The sequence below is a fragment of the Nomascus leucogenys genome, chromosome 6 (assembly GCF_006542625.1).
Source record: "Nomascus leucogenys isolate Asia chromosome 6, Asia_NLE_v1, whole genome shotgun sequence".
NCBI lineage: Eukaryota > Metazoa > Chordata > Mammalia > Primates > Hylobatidae > Nomascus > Nomascus leucogenys.
The window spans coordinates 51380343-51398923 of NC_044386.1; the positions used below are offsets into that span (position 1 = coordinate 51380343).

General features: G+C 37.7%; 1 protein-coding gene across 2 annotated transcripts in view; it reads left to right on the top strand.

Moving 5' to 3' along the window:
• The window catches only part of ATP8B4 (ATPase phospholipid transporting 8B4 (putative)), a 272392-nt gene that overhangs the window by 123060 nt on the left and 130751 nt on the right, over positions 1 to 18581 (top strand). For both annotated transcript variants that reach the window (XR_004030436.1, XM_012507151.2), the window contains 2 exons: positions 5792 to 5862; positions 9856 to 9938. Coding sequence is in view for 1 of the 2 variants with exons in the window: in XM_012507151.2 (XP_012362605.1) it covers positions 5792 to 5862; positions 9856 to 9938 (154 nt within the window). In the remaining variant the exon portion in view is untranslated. The remainder of the gene's footprint in view (positions 1 to 5791; positions 5863 to 9855; positions 9939 to 18581) is intronic.

Here is an 18581-nt window from a genome sequence, read left to right on the forward strand (position 1 = left end):
AAAAAAGATATTTTTATCTCCATTGTTCTCTGACTCCTACAAATGTAGTTCTGTTGGCCTAATCTTTGGATAACCAAGGATGGGAGTCCTTCAAATCCACCTCACCGAACCTCTTGATTAGGTAATTTTGTTCAAAGTTTTTCCACGTCTATCTACTCAGCACCTACAAAACCATTTTCAAGGGCAAGAAAATTTTTTTTAGGTGAACCATTGGAATCACTTAGGAGTACTAATATATCTCCTTGCACCCTGGTATCAGCTGGTGGGGGCTTCAGAGAGCTTATATTCGGGGGGGGGGCAAAACTTATGGGCCCCTGAAAGAGACCCACTTAGGAGTTATACTGAAGTAGATTTGAGGGAAACCAGGTCATGAAGGTCATGAAAACAATTGCTAGCATTTATTGGCCATGCGCCACATGCCAGACAATATTAACAAGCACTTCATGTGATGAACTCATTTAATCCTCACATTAGCCCAGTAAGGGCAGGTTATGTAGTATCCTTATTGCTCTCACTTTACAGATGAGAAAACAGAGGCACAGTGCCGTCAAATAGCTTGCCAATGGGACATTCAGGAGTTCAGTCTATGCAATGTAGCTCAAGTGCCCCCACTTCTAACCACTACCATTTGCTGTTCCTGACTCCATTGGAACAGTCATCCTCATTGACTTGAGTCTGGGCTACCAGAGTTAGGGGCTCTGGGCTTGGATGCTGGAAGCCAAGTGATCAGAAAATATGTTGTGCCCAGTGCAGATGCATAACTTCTAGCTGTTCAAACTTAGAATTTGCAACCTGATTTATGTCAGTTTATCAGTAAATTTTAAGCAAGGAAAAAAGCTCACCAGAGATTGCCAATTAGCTGGCATATTCAGAAGTTACTTACCTTTTTTTTTTTTTTTTTTTTTTTAATGTAGGTAACTCCCTTGTTCTGCATTTGTATATACATTTTAAAATTCAAGAATACTTTTGGGCTGAATTGCCAGAATTCCTCGTTTTTTGGAGGGACCAGGAAAAATGCAGAGTATAATTCACATACCACAAGGAGTCTGACTTGCATTAGAAGAACCAAATAAATTTTGTTAGAAAAACATACTGCAGAGTTCCTGATACCAACGGAACTCAGACCGTGGGAGCCAGGCGTACCTTTCTCCTTCACTGGACAGCAGTGCTCTTGTGTTGTTTCACTTTTCTTAGCTGATGGTAGAAATAAAATCCTTACTGGGCATGAGCATATTTGAACATTACTAGAATTGAGTTGTTTAGCTTGTTTGAAAAGTCCTTCCTTTCCCTCCACAAAAAGGCATTCATAGAATTGTTGTTTTAAAACCAAGGCATTCTTCTGATACAGGAATTGACAATTTTATTCTTCGGAAATGATAGGGCTAGAAAGATTAATTTGACCTAAACTCCAGGCGTGACTGGGGTGGGCTTTTTCTCTTTCTTGACTCATCAGGGAATTTCATCTATTCTTTTTCAACACCTATCTTGGACACACTTCCAGAGAGGCCTTTTTTTTCTTTTTTTTTTTTTTTGTGGTCTCATTGCCCTCATTGCTCTTTTCAGTTTTATAACTTCACGTCAGAGTTGCTTGTTGTTCCAACCTGTTTTCTGTAAATAAACCATCTCTGTCTTTCTATCTCTTTCTGTCTGTCTCTCTCTCTGATATATATCTATTTGTCATGTTTATATGACAGTAGGAAGTGGGGGTAAAATATTCAGGCAAGGATTTTTTTTTTTTTTTGACTAGAGGAAGAGCCTGCCTGTTAATAAATTTTATGATGTCCATTATTATTCTCAGCCTTCCTTCTCCTCTTTATCACCATCTTTTTCTTATTCTTCTCAAATCACTGTAATTAAATAATGATCTATCTAGTACATATTAGTAATCAATATGCATTTATTGGACCTGAAATTTAAATTTTAAATACAAATGTTACCTATTACCATACAAACTTCATTTTTAGGATCTCATTCTCATTTTTTGACTCAATGCATGAGCTATTTTGTTTTTTTATTTTTATTTTTGGATTAAAATAAAAGATAATGTTGTAGATGATAGAGAAGATGAAGAACTCTATGTGTGAGAATGGCCTAAAAAATAAAAGGAGATCCAAAAGTGTTCGACTTAATTCTACAAATTTATCTTTCCATCAGGTCATGGAGCCACAATCCAAATATTCTTTCACCATTGTAGTTTTGATTTTTGAACACCAACAAAGCAAAACAAAACATAAAACAAAGTGAAATACTTTCTGGTTTTCGTAGTTGTGTTCCAGTGATTTAGTAGCCCACCAGAGGAAAAGAGCATACATTTTGGGATCAGAAGTTCTAAATTCTAGTTCCAGCTCTGCAATTTAAGCTATATGCGTGTTCCATGAGGATTGTGTTAAGCCTCTTGGGCCCTTGGGTTCCTCAGTGACTTTGGAAGGGCCATGGGCTTTACATGAGTTAATTAATTTAGTTCTTCTGGTGGGTGTGGTTAAGTCTATTCCTCCCTCACTCCTGGGCCAGATATGACCTCCCGGGTTCCTCATCCATACAATGGGCATAATATTACTCACTCACAGGGTTGTTAAGAGAGTAAAACGACACAATTATGAGAGAGGGTTTTATAAATCCTTAAAGAATTGTATAGCTTTAAGGTGTTATCATTGCTTTACATTTTACTTTATTCTTTAACTCAACAAACATTAATTATGCCTAATAAACCTATGAGGACAATGTCTTTGGCTCTGAGGACCCAAATATGTTCAGTGCATTCTTTGCAGTTTCCCTCTGATGGGAATATTTGTTTTCTGTTGCCCATGGAAGTTGGGGAAGGGGCGTTGTGTTGGAAAACACCGGTTCCTTCATGGAGGACATAGCAGAGCCTCTCCTGGCAGAGCAAGGAGAAAAGGCACTAATAATTCACAAAAGAAAATATGGGGCATATGATAGGTAGTTCTGATCGGAATTAATGATATCCTGGCCCACCTGTGAGTTCGGATATTCATGCTTTTCCTTTCCTCTTTTTTACTCCTGTTAGTCATTCTGCCTTGGGGAACCTCCTTTCACGGCATCTAGAATCTTCCATGATACCCTTCCTCAACTACCAACCCAACATTGCATTCTCATTTGCCCTCCTTTCATAGCATTTTGTTAATGAGCCTCTTAGAACCCTTATATTCTGCCTTTATTAAATTATACAAATCCTTGAAGCAAAGAGGTTTTTACTCATTTTGATATCCCTTGCAGTATATGCCTCATACTGCCCAGATTCAAATCCTGGCTCCTCCACTTGCTGTGTGGCCTTGAGGAAGTTACAGAACCCCTCTGGGCCTTACTTTGCTCATCTGTAAAGTGGAGATAACAATAGGACCTGCGCTACAGGATTTCTGTGAACGTTAAATAAAATAGCGCATGTGAAGCTCTTAGGATGGTGCTGGACACATAGTAAACCCTCACTAAATATCAGCTACATTATTTGGAATCATAAACACCTACACCTGGAACACAAGCTTCTGGATCAACTAGGAATTGGGTCCCTGGAGGATTTACTGGAGGAGTCAGCTCGAAGAGGCCTGCTGTGAGACTCAGAGTCCTGGGGAAGGTGGGCCCCAAAATCCCTGTGTTGCTCCACTCCTGGCACAGCACCTCTGGCAAACGGGTGACAAGGGATGAGCAGGGCTTTTTCTGCAGCTCTCCTGCCCTTTCCTTTTCAGAATTATGACTGAGTGCACTAGAAAATAGGCCTGCCTGCATGACGATGAGCGCATCGACCGCTTACCTTCCTGGCCCTGCTGGGCCTTCCCTTCACACTCCCTCCTCAACCACAGTGAATTAATGCCTTGAAGGACGAGGTTAACAAAAGGGAACAGGAGGCCTCAGCAGAGGGACAGGGAGAAGGGAGGATGGATGAAGGGAGTCCAGCACGGCGATCAAGAAGTAGGAAAGCAGGAGGAAGGTTCAGAGAACATCAAAGAAAAAGGTGGTAACTGGGGAGACGGGCAGAGGTGGGGAAGGTAGGCATCTTGGTCCTGGAGAGTACAGGGAGCAGGAACAGTTAGCCTGGAACCTGTGGGGGTCAGCCTGTGGGAAGCTGGGTCACTGCTCAGGAGAGAATCTGACCGCCAGATGGCAGTGGCGCCTCAGTCACATGTTCCTAGCCAGCTGTGTGCAGGGACTCCACCCCTTGTTTACCATGGTGTGAGTGTCAGTGCAGCCCCGCCCAGTCTTCAACAGTAACACTGGATTCGAGTTCCAAAGAAAAGCAGCCCTGGGTACAAATAGGCATCTTTCTCTATATTCAATCACAGATTCTTAGGATTAGAGAATTTTGGATTTTGTTTAAAATGAGCCTTTTAAGCTCAGGGGAAGAGAGGTGCAGGCCCACAGACTGACTGTTAAGCTCTATTGCTGTTTAGTGCCTTGTGCCTGCTTTTATGCATTGAAATTTAAATGTGGGAAATAAGATCAAGGTGAATTTTCAAAAAAATTTTTTTTCCCTTTAAAATCAGGATGGGTAGTTTTTGGCCCAAGAGCAGCATCACTTTCTTTATGTGGCTTTGCTCTGTTCACAGTGTGTCAAGTCAGAAAATTTCTGCCTCGACAAGCTTCTGTGGCTCTTTGATTCAGAGTTGTGTAAGAGCCTTGGTAATGCAAACCCACTTATTCCTTTAGGGGCTGTCACAGGGTATATTTCCCCAGCTCTGTTTTATCCCAGTTTAGACAAACCCCACCCCCCGACGACACACACACGCACACACACCCTATTTTTGAGTTGCAAATTTAAAAGCTTGAGACAATCAAGAAAGTAAATTGACTCTAAATTTAACCCCCAAGATTCAAGAACAAAGCAATTCTAATATTTTTAAAAATAAAGGTAAGAAAATGTCACAGATTTGGAATGCCAATCATACATTCAGACATAGCTAGAAAATTGTTAGGCTAATGTCTCAAACTAAATTGCTAAAATTTAAGCCAATTCTTTTTAGACATTCAGACCCTTCAAAATTTTATAAAAACACTTATTTTAAAAATAAGTTTAGAAATTTGAAATAAAATCGATAAGCACTTTGCCAATTTAGAGAGCTACCAGGATTCTAAAACTGAATTGTGATAGGTGATATGCAAAGCTCAACTGGACATCAGAATAGAACTGTTTATCTCTGAAAAACCCAAACTACTCAGTCTCTGATTTTTTCCCACTGCCTTTGACTACATTTTCTTTTCTGTCTTGCTCTTTTCCTTAGTCCCTACTTTATCTTAGCTCTCCTCTTTCTTACTCCATACCATCTTTCACTTTTTTCTTTCCATCTTTATCTCTTTCTTAACTTCCCTGCCCCTCTTATTTTTATTTTATTTTTTTAGTTTCCTCCATCTATTTCCCTTCTGTCTTTTCCCCATCTCCTTTGCCTGCTTGCTGCTTTTAACTGATGACACTAGGTAATTAAAGTTTGTGCATATATTTCCAATTATTTATTGGAGAGAGTTTTATGTCGGTAATTATCAAAGCAAGAAAATAGAATTTATATGTTTCATTCAAAAAAGGTGAATCAAGTGGCTATTAATTCATATGATAGCTCCTTTCCTTGCTTATGTTGTGATAGTCAAGGGGCATATAAAGGAGAAACAGGGAAGAGGGAGGGTTTGGTTCAGGGCATATGACATAGAGGTAGAACAGGATCTCACTTCTTTTACTTTGTTTCTAAGGCTCTGTTGGCTCGTTAGTAGTCAAGAGGTGATACACTGTAGAAGACTTTCAACCAGTCTAACTTCTCAAGTATTCTTTTGTTATGATTTTTGAAAATAGGCTGATTTACTTCTCCTATCAAGTAGTGAGCCACATGGTCTCTGTTATGTTGAAACTGCTGAGCTTGATGGGTAAGTTATTAAAATTAGAATAATTCAGTTGGTTTTTAATTTGTTTAAAAGTAATGTCTTTAGAGATAAGACTTAACCTTGTTCAGTATCTTCTTGGGAGACATAGGATTTACATTGCAAGGTCCATAGTTAATTACTCTGCAGTAATTTTGAAACTGTCTTTTCTCTTAAATTTATTTTCTTGCAGAAACAGTGAGCGAAACTTATATGCAGGAATAACTTTACACAGAGAATCTTCAGTAAGATTCCTTAGATTTTTTTTTTTTTAAAGTTTTTGCTTGTTTTGATTTCAAGTGATTTTACAGGGAAAATGAGAGGGGTAGAGATCAAGATTCCCTGAGGAGGGAAGGAAGGACTGATGTTACTTTAAAAGGCAACCTTTTGGAACTGTGTCAAATGAAGACATAGAAAAAGAAGAGAGAAACAGAGTATGATGTAGTTTTGATGTTGATATTAATTTAGAATTTAGTTATAGATCATATAGCAGTTCTGTTTCAGAGGATTTAATTTGTCTGGCATAAAAACATTTATTGAATGCTTACATTTTAATGACACTATGTATTTTCATTCTTTAGATGGAATTTATCATTTAATCCTGATGTAGGTAGTATATAATTATGCCCTATTGTACAGGCAATGAAATCAAGGCTTAGAGAGCCCAGGTAATTTGTCCAAGGCATCTGAAGAGTGAAGTCAGGACTCGAACCTGGCAGTCTGACAGCGGAGTCCATGGTTTTAACTCCATAGACTATTATTGCCATATTGAGCTATTCAAATAGTGCTTTAGTCTTTGGGACCCTACTTTGGGCAGAACAGTTTAAACGCAACTGAAATAGTTCTGAGAGGAACATTTATGGCATACATTTGAAAAGAGAAAAATTCTCAAATAATCTCATCATTCATCTAAAAAACCTAGAAAACAGCAAAATAAGCCCAAAAGAAGCAGAAGGAAGGAGCTAATAAGATAAGAGCAGAAATAAATAGACTTGAAAACAAACAAACAAAAAAAGAAAATCAGTGACACAGAGCTAGTTCTTTGGAAACATCAATACAAGTGACAAACTTCTAAGAATACTGATAAAAGAAAAAAAAAGACACAAATTAGCAATATTATGCATGAACCATGGCAATTTGGTGTAGATCCTGAACACATTATAAAGGTAAAAAAGAAATACCACAAACAACTGTGCACACATAAATTTGACAATTTAGAAGAAATGGACCACTTTCTCAGAAAAACAGACTATACACTTAATATGAAATAGATGATTTGAATAGCTCTATAAGTATTACAGAATTGATTTTAAATGTAAAGTATAAAAAGCTTTGAGGAAAAAAACAGGAGGAAATCTTTGAAACCTAGAGCTGGCTAGTCAGATTCTTAGACTTGACACAGAAAACATAATCCATAAAAGGAAAACTTTGATAAACTGGACTTCATGAAATTAAAAATTTTTATTCCACAGAAGTCCCTGTTAGGAGGACTTAAACAGACTGGAAGAAAATATTTGTAAACCATCTATTTGACCAGGGACTTGTACCTTGAATATATTTTCAAAAAACTTCTTAAAACTCAATAGTAAAAAAAACAAACCATCCCATTTGAAAACAGGCAAATATCATAAAGAGACATTTCACCAAAGAGGACATACAAATGGCAAATAAGCACATGAAAAGATGCCCAACATCATTAACTACTGAGGAAATACAAGCTAAAACTACAATGAGATCTCACTATAGACCTATCAGAATGGCTAAAATGAAAAAGAGTGACAACTCCAAATGCTAGCAAGGAAGTAGGGAAACAGGATCATTCATACATTGTGGGTAGGAATGTAACCTGCTACAATCACTCTGGAAAATGGTTTTGTAGTTTCTTAAAAACTGAACATGCAGTTAACATACAACCCAACAATTTCATCCCTGGGCATTTATCCCAGAGAAATGAAGACATGTTTGTACAAAAACCTGTACATGAATGTTTATGGTGGCTTTATTCCTAACATCCAGAAATGGAAACAACTTGAATATCCTTCAATAAGTCAATGGTTGAATAAATTGTGGTACGTCCATAACATGGAATACTACTTAGCAATAAAAATGAGTGAACTACTGATACATGTAACACTCTGGATGCATCTTCAGAGAATTATACTGACTAAAAATAGCCAATCCCAAAGGTCACATATAGTATAATTCTGTTTATAAAATTTTGCCTTTTAAAAAGGCAAAATCATGGAAATAGAGAACAGATTAGTAGTTGCCAGGTGTTAAGATGGGGTGGGAAAGACAGCTATGGAGCACAACATGAGGGATCCCATAGTGATAGAAATGTTCTGTATCTTAACTATTTCAATATCAGTATTTTGGTTGTGATATTCTACTATATTTTGCAAGATGTGAAACTGTAGTGAGATGCAATTCTGAATAAGGGGTACACAGCATCTTTTGGTATTGTTTCTTATGCTGAAAATCACTTTGAAGTTTATCAAGATACTCAGGCAGATTAAGCAAGAGTGTGGAATGACAATGAAGGCATTAATCAGGAGTCTTGAAAAATACTTTTTAAAAGTATCAAGAAGGCATTTGAAGGTAGAAGTGAAATAGTGGAAGGGATCCTGAGGAAGTAATTCAAAATGATGATAAACTTTGATAAATGACATGACATAGATTAGGGCTAAAGAACTAGGGCTATCTGGCTTTTTTGGTGTGACTGTTTCAGTTATTTGAACAGTTGTTTAAGTGGATGGACATGTTTACCCTTTAGCCTCTATACCACTTATCTCACTCTTGTCCGTCAAGCCCAGCTCAATTTCTGTTTCATCTATGAAGTTCTTGACTATCTCAATTCCTACTCATCTCTGCCTCCTAGGAATCAGCAGGTTTTGATTAATAAGATTACCTTTAAACAAACTAGCTTGAATTATACATCCAACTTAGTCTTTCCTGAAGAAAGCTATTTTAGCAATGGGTATTCCTTGAGTTGGACTCATATTGTCCTACATCATTGTAAAATTCATTTATGGAAGGTTAAGATTGGATGCCTTCTTAGGTACCTGCTTTTTGGCTGTCTAAAATGAGTTATTTCATGGGTTTGCACAAAATTCCACACAGTGATGTTTGCTTTTTTACCTACCACTTGTTTTCCCCAAGGGGATCGTCATCCTCTTGGGGCAGCATTGAGTATCTTGGGTGACTGGGGTATGTATTTAATCAATATTTGTTGACTGAATGAAAGTACCACTAAACATTTCCATAAAAGATAGAACTCTGATAGCTGATCTTAAGCTACAGTATAAGAATTAGGCTGAATTCAGTGAAAAAACGGATGGCAAGCCCTTAAAACAAGACGTAAGTGATGGCCATAGAATCTTAACTGCTGGCCATTTATGAATATCAGAGAGCCATCTGTCCAAAATATGTGTGGTCTCACCTATAAGAAGATGCCCAACTCACTGTGACTGGCTGAGCTTGTCTAGGTTGTCTATTTTAGACTTATGGGTTTCTTGGATTGATTCTCCAAGAAAATGAAAGCTGTATTCCTTTTCCCATTTAAATTTCAGCTGCTGTGAAATTAGTCATGACCATCTTTTGCAAGTAAAACTCCTATGTAGATAGTAGACTCTGGAGTGATATTAGCCTCCTTTATTTGGCAACTGTGTTCCTATTCTGAATGTGTTTTGTAACTCATGCATGATGTCTGAGTAGGTTCAAATGAAACCATATTTGTTATGTCCTCTGTTCTTTCAAACTGCAAAACAGATCAGTGTGTTGCTATAAAGATGTGCCGTGGGTAGAATGCCAACTCTTAGGAGTCCAAGAAGCCCTGCCCACTTTCCTGAAACAGTGAGCGAAGTGTGAATGACATTCAAAGGAGAGTTTCTTGGATCTCTTGGGTTTCGCTTTGCATGTACTACACCCACCTGATTGCTTTGGTAGGATGCTGTTGGGCTGTTTCGTATAAAAATTCATGTCATGTCAATAATTTCACAGGGAAACGAACCTAAAAGTCCGCCATGCACTATCAGTTACTTCAGAACTTGGAGCAGATATCAGCAAACTTGCAAGATTTGATGGTAAGTGTTTTAAACAGATAAACAAACAAAAATCTCAAACCCAAGAAGTAATGCAATAAACTAATTATGGGAGATCCAATTTTTGTTTCTTTTTATTTGGTAGAAGGACATAAAATTCTCCAGGCATCAAAGCCTGTAATTTCTTCTCACGCTAAAAAGAGTAAAAATGTTTGCCAAGGAGAGAATGGCTTTATCTGTTTATCGTTCATTTCATGCTTGTTTCCTCTTTAGATATCATTTACTTCAATCCCATAATACCCTTTACTTGCCTGATGTTGGCCTCGCTGGAGCCATATACAGGCTTGCTGAGGAGAAATATTGGCCACCCTTGTATTTCTAGCTCTAGGTCTAACCACCCATCCATTTCCTGGCTCCATAACAAAGTCTAACTAGTAGACCTCAAACCTCATGAAGACAGTCATCCTGCCTCATGTATTTCTGTACCTTGCACGGCGCTTGGCATAATGTCCTGAAGATATTAGGTGTTCAAGAAGAATATTCTGATTTATTAATCAGTTGGTCATCTGTTGACTTTTATTTTAGACCATGGTTTTAGTATTTCCATCTTCATACCATTCAGCTGGTCCCCAATCTTCAGTATAATCTCTCTTGCCTCTCCTTTTCTACCTATATCTTGTTCTATTCTGTTAAAGTTATTCTTAAGTAGTCATGGAACAACCTCCAGATGTTGTCAATTCTAAGGATATCTGCATTTATGATTAAGATACCACAGAGAAACACAATACTTCAAGAGTCAAACGAAAGAGACACTGATTGTAGGATTTTAGGCACCATAATAGGCTGCAGAGAGAATCTCTGGAGTCTCCCTTTCACTCCTCAATGGTCTCCTGCTTTACCCACTTGTCAGTCTGGCCCAGAATATTAGTATATCCATACAGATTGGCTTTATTTACTAATGGATTTTCGTGAGTTTGAGACAATCTTCCAAAATGTGTTTTTGGGGGATCCACTTAGGGAAAACATGGACAAGGGTCTTAGCATAATCACATGAGTTAAAGCACAGGCAAGTTTATATTGTAAAGTTTCTCCAGTGCAGAGCTTAAAGCTCCTATTGCCTGTGCTTTGCAGTTGCTTGTAAACTGTCTGGATTCTGTTAATATTTTAATCTCTCTTAAATGAGTGCTTTTATAACAGATGTTTATAGAAAAAATAATTCCTCCAAATTGAGATTTAAGTCAGGGAGTGCCAGGAAACTGAATGGTCCAAGAAATATTTTGATTGGAATAAAACAAATTACACATTTTCTACTAAGTAATTTTTTCAATGAAATTTTACTGTTATGTGAATCCAAGAAAAGTAAATTGTGTTCATGAATCAAAATACTTGCTTAAAATACCTCATTGAATATTTATGGAGTCCCAAAAGGGCCACCTAAATATATTACTCATTTCTTTCCTGGCAGAATTGTACCTTTATACCTCTATTGATCTATGAGGAGGTAGAAATTCATGATTTTTAGTGTTGTTAACCATCAAAAAGCAGAACATGATTGTTAACAATTATTTAGGTCCCATTCTTTCCTAGATGCTTGCCCAGATAGGCTACACTATGATGCAGTTATAAACAACCCTGCAATCTTAGTGGCATAAACACAGTAAAGACTTATTCTTGCTCATGTCACATTCTGAGTGGGTTGGGTGGCCTTCTCCATCACGGAGCCACAGTATCTGGACTAATGGCATCTGAGATCACTGCATCGGGCTAAGGGTAAGATGAAAGAGACACAGTGGTTTTTAAATTCTTCTTCCTCCTATAGTTCATTGGCTAACATTGTCACCTGGCCCTGACTTAACTGCAAGGGAGGCTAGGAAGTAACAAATATGAATACTTGTTGAGCATTAACTGTCTCTACCACACCCTCCAAGAATCATGGCCATGTAAGTCGATGCCAGGATAATGCATAAGGAGCCAGGCTGGATTAGGTGGATTTCTTACATGGAATTGCAGGACTGGGGCTAAGCATCCCTCTCTTCAGCATGACTCCTTATACTTTCGATCCACCATACCCTGCTTGGCTTTTTCTTCTTCTTGTAGCACTTAGCACTATCTGGCATACTGGATAATTCATTTATTTTTAACGTTAGTTATTTATTGTCCATCTTTATCTGCTTCAGTGTAAGCTACACAAGGATCTTTGTTTTATTCACTGATGTACGCCAAGCTTCTAGAACAACATCTAGCACATAGTAGGTACTCCATAAATCCCTGCTGGATGAATAAATAAATGGTTACAAATTCCACTGGGGGGCCGAGAGGAAGACTAGCATCAGGCCCCAAAAAGACATGGGAGGGCAAAGGAAAGGCCTAACGTAAAGAGACTGGGAAGTGAGTGTGAAACGATGGGGTGAGGAGGAAGCTTAAGCTTCCTGAAGTGGCCTTGTAGGACCAAGAAGGAGTGCTGGATCCTCTCCTCCTGGAAGGCAGGTGTCTGGGAGAGGGATCAGCTGGCATGGTAGTTTTAAAATGTCTTTACTTCAGATCCTTTCAGAAGTATGAAAATGGAACACAGTAGCTCCGAATTTAAACCAATACAAGTGGTGTTGCTCAGGCTGAAAACACTTTCCTCCCCTAAGATTTTACAGATGAGGTAACAGGTCTTGAGAAGTTAAAGGACTTGCTTATATATAAAAATAGCCATTTAAAAATACTTCACAAAATTTACTTTTAAGGTGTGGTAATAATTATTACTTACTAGATATGACTTGAATTTGCTTCATACAGAATGGGCAACTCACCAAGTCCCCAATGAATAATTGTTTTTACAAATAAAGGCAACACAGACCTCTCTTTTTTATGATTATATATACTTAAGCTGTGGTCAGCTTTTCAGAAAACATGTAATGCCAGATTCATGAGGCTGGTACACTTCTGGGCTAAAATCCAGGTTTCTGTTAAGTTTACTTTTTCATTTTAAAATCTTGGGCTGCATTTCAATCTACCTTAGAGTTCAAGGCAACAGGGCGTTTTATGGGTTTATTCTAATAAATAAAAACATAATTTCTTGTTTCTAAGAAAGCATCAGAAGAATGAATAGATGAATTAAGGAAAAATAAATTAGAAACAATATACAAATTAGATTCCCCCCAGTTAGCAGCCAAATTTAAAGACCAAGAGGATGATGCAAGGTGCGGCATGGAAGTCTTTGAAAAAGTTAGGACAGTTAATAAACCCTAAATCCTTCCCACGATTGCTCTTGTTTTCCTTGGACTTCAATTATTTTCTCCATCACTTGTTTCCAAGCCCTAATTTACACATTTCAATTTTAATATCTCTGACACACACACACACACACACACACACACACACACACACACTCCACTATCAGCACATGGTTTTCTAACTAGTCCATTTCACCATTCTTCTCTTTCCTTTCTTTCCTTCCTGTATTCTTGCTTACTGTTCTCATCTCATCTTCCTCCTTCACTTTTTATGTTAGCTATTTTCTCCACCTGCAGTGTCACTTTTCTGTCATTCTTTATCTTTGTTTTCATGACTCTCTCCATATTAATTAGTTTAAGTCTGTTTATTAAGTACCTCCTAAGTACAAGATGCAAAACAAAGTATGTAGAATTATAAATGATCTCTCCATATATTATCAAGGCTCTTTTGATCCTTTGCTCCTTGTTCTTTTTCTACTCCCTTTGTTGTGTCTTTATTCACCTTTGTCCTAATGAAATATCAATAGATTTCAGGTTTTCCTCTGGTGATTGGAAAAAGACTTTCTTGACTCATGGGAATCAAAACCAGATATTGCATCCTTTAGTTTAAATTAAAATAGGATATCAACATTGTATATGTTTGGCAATGCCCTGGCTAGCTTTGGCAAGGTATAATCGATGAGAAGATATGTGAGGCACACTGTTTACCATGTTCTATCTGTGCTAAGTGTATGTTTTAATTTGTGACTTCTGGGCAAATCTGGGTATGGCATTATTTTTGCTTCTGGTTACCGTGTGTTTTTTCTTCTGAGACTTGCCAAAATACCTTCTCTAGCACCAAATTACAATTTTCTGTCCTTGAATCATAAAAGCACATCTTCCAAGTATCTAAAGACCTGAATTTCCCACTCCTGTCCCAAGAGAAGTTCCCACTGGGGACTCCAGGTTTCGGACACATAGGGTCAGAACTGAGATGGGTTGAAACCTCAGGATGTCTCTGGTAAGTCTCTCTGCCTCCTCACTTTTGCATCTATATTCAAAGATAATGTCTTTCTGGTGGACTTATTTCTTTCATCCATACATGCAGTCACCCATTATTCATTCAGCAAATGTATATTTAACACAAGGCCAAGGGATTTGTTAAGACGGGGATACAGTGGTTAATAAGTCAGGCTCAGGCCTTACTTTTATAGAGCTTATTTCCCAGGGGAGAAGACAGACTTGAACAAGGGCTCATCCCTAAAGAAGACTTTGATAAGGTAAAGGTCCTAAAGTTCTCAGGCCCTAAACATGATGTTGATATGTGAGCAAAAACTCACTATGTACCAGGCACCATGCTGAGTAATTGCACACATTATCTTGTTAAACTCTTACAGCTCTTGAAGGAAGAGATTATTGTTAGCTCAATTTATGGATAAAGAGACCCAGGTAAATTGATTAACTTTCCCAGTGTCATATGGCTGTTAAGTGGAGAAGCCAGACTATGAACCCTGGACTTCTGGTAAAGCCTATTTTACAAAGGACACAAAAGGACACAAAACCCCAGGCTGTAAACCAAAGTAGAAAGACAGCATTGGAGGGTTAGGGAAAATTAGCACAAGAGCTTAGCTTTTGATTAGGCAAATAAATGAAATTTTAAAATATTCTAAACCCAAAGGTACAAAATTAATTACCAGAGATCAAGTCCATCCAGCACAAGGATGAGGTCATCATATTTTTAAAACGTAGCAATGTTCTCAGTGCTTTTGAATGTCAGGATCCCTGACAAGAGTTTATAGAAGACTTGGCCAAATGTAGAGACCAGTGCACACAAGAGAGTTGAATTTTGGCAGGTAAATCCATTTATTTGAAAAGTTCTCATGAAAATATTTTTATACATTTCAAACATCAGAAAAAATGATTTATGGTCTCTTGAATTTTGTAAGAAAAGATACATAACTTGATCTAATATTATAGATCAAATATAATATAAAAAGAGATTGGGCCTTGATTTTCATGTTAAAGTCTTATGGGAATTGAAAAGCTTTTATAAACAAGTAACTGAAATACTTGTCAATTATTATTATGTAAACTGGACATTCTTATTCCTTGGGGAAAGCCCCGGATGTAAATTGTTGAAATGTGTTTAAGAATCTTTTGCATATTGTTACTGACTGAACTGAGATCTGTTTTCTGCAACTCCTGACAAGTTTACATATTTTGTATGACTGTTAATGCTGAATTCTGAACCGGGGAAAGGTTGACTCTTTATTCAGGAATCCTTGTATATTTTGTGGTTCTTTCTAAAGAATAGCATGTGTGTAATTAAAACATGGAAAAATAAGCATCTCTTTTTGGTTAAAAAAATAAAATAGCTTGGTTAGCATCTTGTGAGTTTTTTTGCTTACCAGATAGCTTTCCTATTCACCTGGACAGGAGCACAACCCAACAGCACAGCTGACGCATGAGGCATAGATTCCATGTAAAGGCATGAAGAATAATTTCCCTCTTTACTGCTAGTGCTGACATGCTATTATGGTGGTAATGATGGATGGGTGAGCCTTGAGGTTGAAGAGTAAAGAGGCTTTAGAAAATAGGAAGGTGACACTCTTCTTTCTAAGAAAATAAATAAATATTTGTCACAATCATCAGGGCAAACAGTAGTGGGCAATCTCTAAAACGCTAAAAAACTCTTGGCTAGAGAAATTCTTGAACAGCAATATTGATGTTTTATTTGCTGGATGATTTGTCTTATGGAAGAGTTGCAGTACAGATAATCAAGAACTATTTCTATTAATAATGTGCATGAAGAGATGAAGCCAGCTTCTCTGGAAAATCATAGAATATTGGGCACTGAGTTCCATTTTTATGATAAACTACAGACTTTCACTTTGAGGTAAATACTTAGCTCGAGAAGTCTGTCAAGTTGGTAATTAACCAACAATCCAGCTGACTAAATCTAGAATGAAGAAGGTCCAGAATGAGATCCTGTAGATTTTTTTCAGTATGGGTCTAGAGTGTTTCTGTGTGATTGTCAAATGGATAAATTGCAATCTGCTTTCATGTCTTCTCTTCAGAGGGGCAAACAGATATGACCAGCTAGTTTGATTGTATTTACACTTCATTATTGACATGATTTTCTTCCTGTGTATTTACACTTCATTATTGACATGATTTTCTTCCTGCTTTATTATTGCCCATAAAAGATGACTTTGTGCTCCAAACACGTATTCAATAAATGACTATGTGAGAAATGATGCGATTTTTTCCTAAACTGTTTCCTCATCGATTGTCAAACTGATCATTTACTGCCTCTTTCTCTTCTCTGATTCAACTAGCAAAAGGAAGAAGGGTCCTAAGAGAGCTTTCCCCTCAGCCTTGTTATGCTTCATGGCTAGGCTCTCATTTTGATTGCTTCTAATGCACTTTAATGCTCTCACCTTTTTTCAGTACCCTCAGATCTACTCGACTCCCATTAGATTTAGGCCAAACTAAGCTCTGCCGGTTGTGCCTGGGCTATTTGATTTTCTAGTCCTTCATTACTATCATGGAAATATACCCACTTTTTCCATTTTTCTTAGATCTGCTCTGATATCCATCCCATCTCTTAACCTCTCTGGAAATCATCTGAAATTTTTTCTATACATCTCTTCGACAAAGATCCTATTATGTAGATAGTATACTAGGTTATAGGAATACAGAGGTGAATACAGTGATCCCTTCAAAGGAATCTGTTCATCCCTTTTGGAAAGTGGTACAAAAGAAATTGGGAAGTGTGTGTTTTATGCTAATAGAGCTTAAAAAGGGGAAGCCAAGCACTTCTGATGATAAAAACAAATGTAGTTTGGCTTTGTTCCCACCATTCTGTTTTGACTGGGGCCTGTATTTAGAATTTACATCACCGAGACCACACTCTTTGAGAAAGGCTGAATTGGGGCTTAGCCTCCAAGAACCCAGGCAGTACTCCCTGGCCTTACTGCCTGTTCCTGTCTAGAACCACACCCTTGGTGTGAGGCCAGGGAGGGGCAAGCCAACATATTTAAGGCTGTATTTGCCTCCATGTCAGTCTTTGCTTATGACAATAGAAATGATCAAATGAACATGTTTTTTATATTCCTATTGGCAGGGATTGCATATCATGTTGTTTTTGCCCAAAGCACATTTTTTTTTTTTTTTTTTTTTTTTTTTTTTTTAAAGTGGCTAAGTTTGAAGCCTGAGAAATTGAGTCTTGGGTCAAGAATCTGGAATAAACTTTGAGCATTGCTGTCAACCTGTTATTTTATGTAGATTTTGCTGGTGATAGCCAATTCAAGATTTTACAATTCAGAGTGAAAATTATTGGTCAAGAAAAAAAAAATACTGAATTCAGGGATTTAGAAAATGTCTCCTCATCTGCAACATAGTTGTCGAAACAACTTGAGCCAGTTTAAATCAGTTTTAATTTACTTTTTACTATCAGTGATAGGCTATCATGGAGCTAACCAGAATTCAGCCCCTTCCCTTGGCAAGGTTGTTTGTCTTATCCAAGTCCTGCCAGCAGTCTCTATTTAGCAGTGGGAAATAGGGATGTCTGGGAAACTGCCAGTGAGTGCCTAAGTGGGGAGGCTTCAGGCAGTAGTTTTGTTATATTGGGGAAAGACAGGTGGAGGTTGGAAAAGCAGCCCTGAGGCCATGAGTCCCTCATTCCTTTCACAGTTTTATTTGCTTTTGCTTTTTTAATGCAAGGTTTGTTAGTGATCTGGGTCAGGAGTGATGTGGCCATGTGGCAACTGGTTGCTGTTACCTCTGTTTAGTAGTTTAAAAGGGATCATCCTAGGGAGAAAGGGGACCCCCCTAAGAAGCCTCTTTTAATTTCAGAAGGCAGCTTGGAGAGTGGATGGAGTCAGTGTAATATAGAGTTTCTCTAGGCTTACGTGGTCCCCCTTCTCTTTAATCAGTGCTAAAGATACAGTCCCCTTTTTATTTTCCAAATGCTATGTTTTATGTTCCAACTTGCCCTTTTGAATTCTGATTAAATGTAAATGTATTTTTGTTTGTTTTTGAGAGAGAGAATTTTGTAGGTACTAATCTCACCTGACTCTGGCTCAAACCCTGATTGGATCTACTCACAGCTTTTTCATATCTCCCTTCTCTTTTTTCCTTCCTCCCTCTGTCCCTCTCTCCCTCCATTCTGTTCTTTCATGTCTTTGTACTCATTATATATAAAAATGCAACCTCACCTGTTTGCAGTGGATATGTATATTAATCTAATAGTTATGTTTTGTGACAGGGTCCGTGAAAGATTATTTGTGGTTTCTTTTTCTATCTAGAGAACCCCCATCCTGAATATATATTTTCATATTGAAATAATGGAACGAATTGATTCGTTGATTTGGAGTGGGCATGCCCTTGGTTTGGAATTAAAGAAACTAGAAACATCTTCTGGCCAGTTAGGGGCAAGTTATATGGTGCCTTTGAGAGTCCCCAGAACTCTGAATCTAATCAA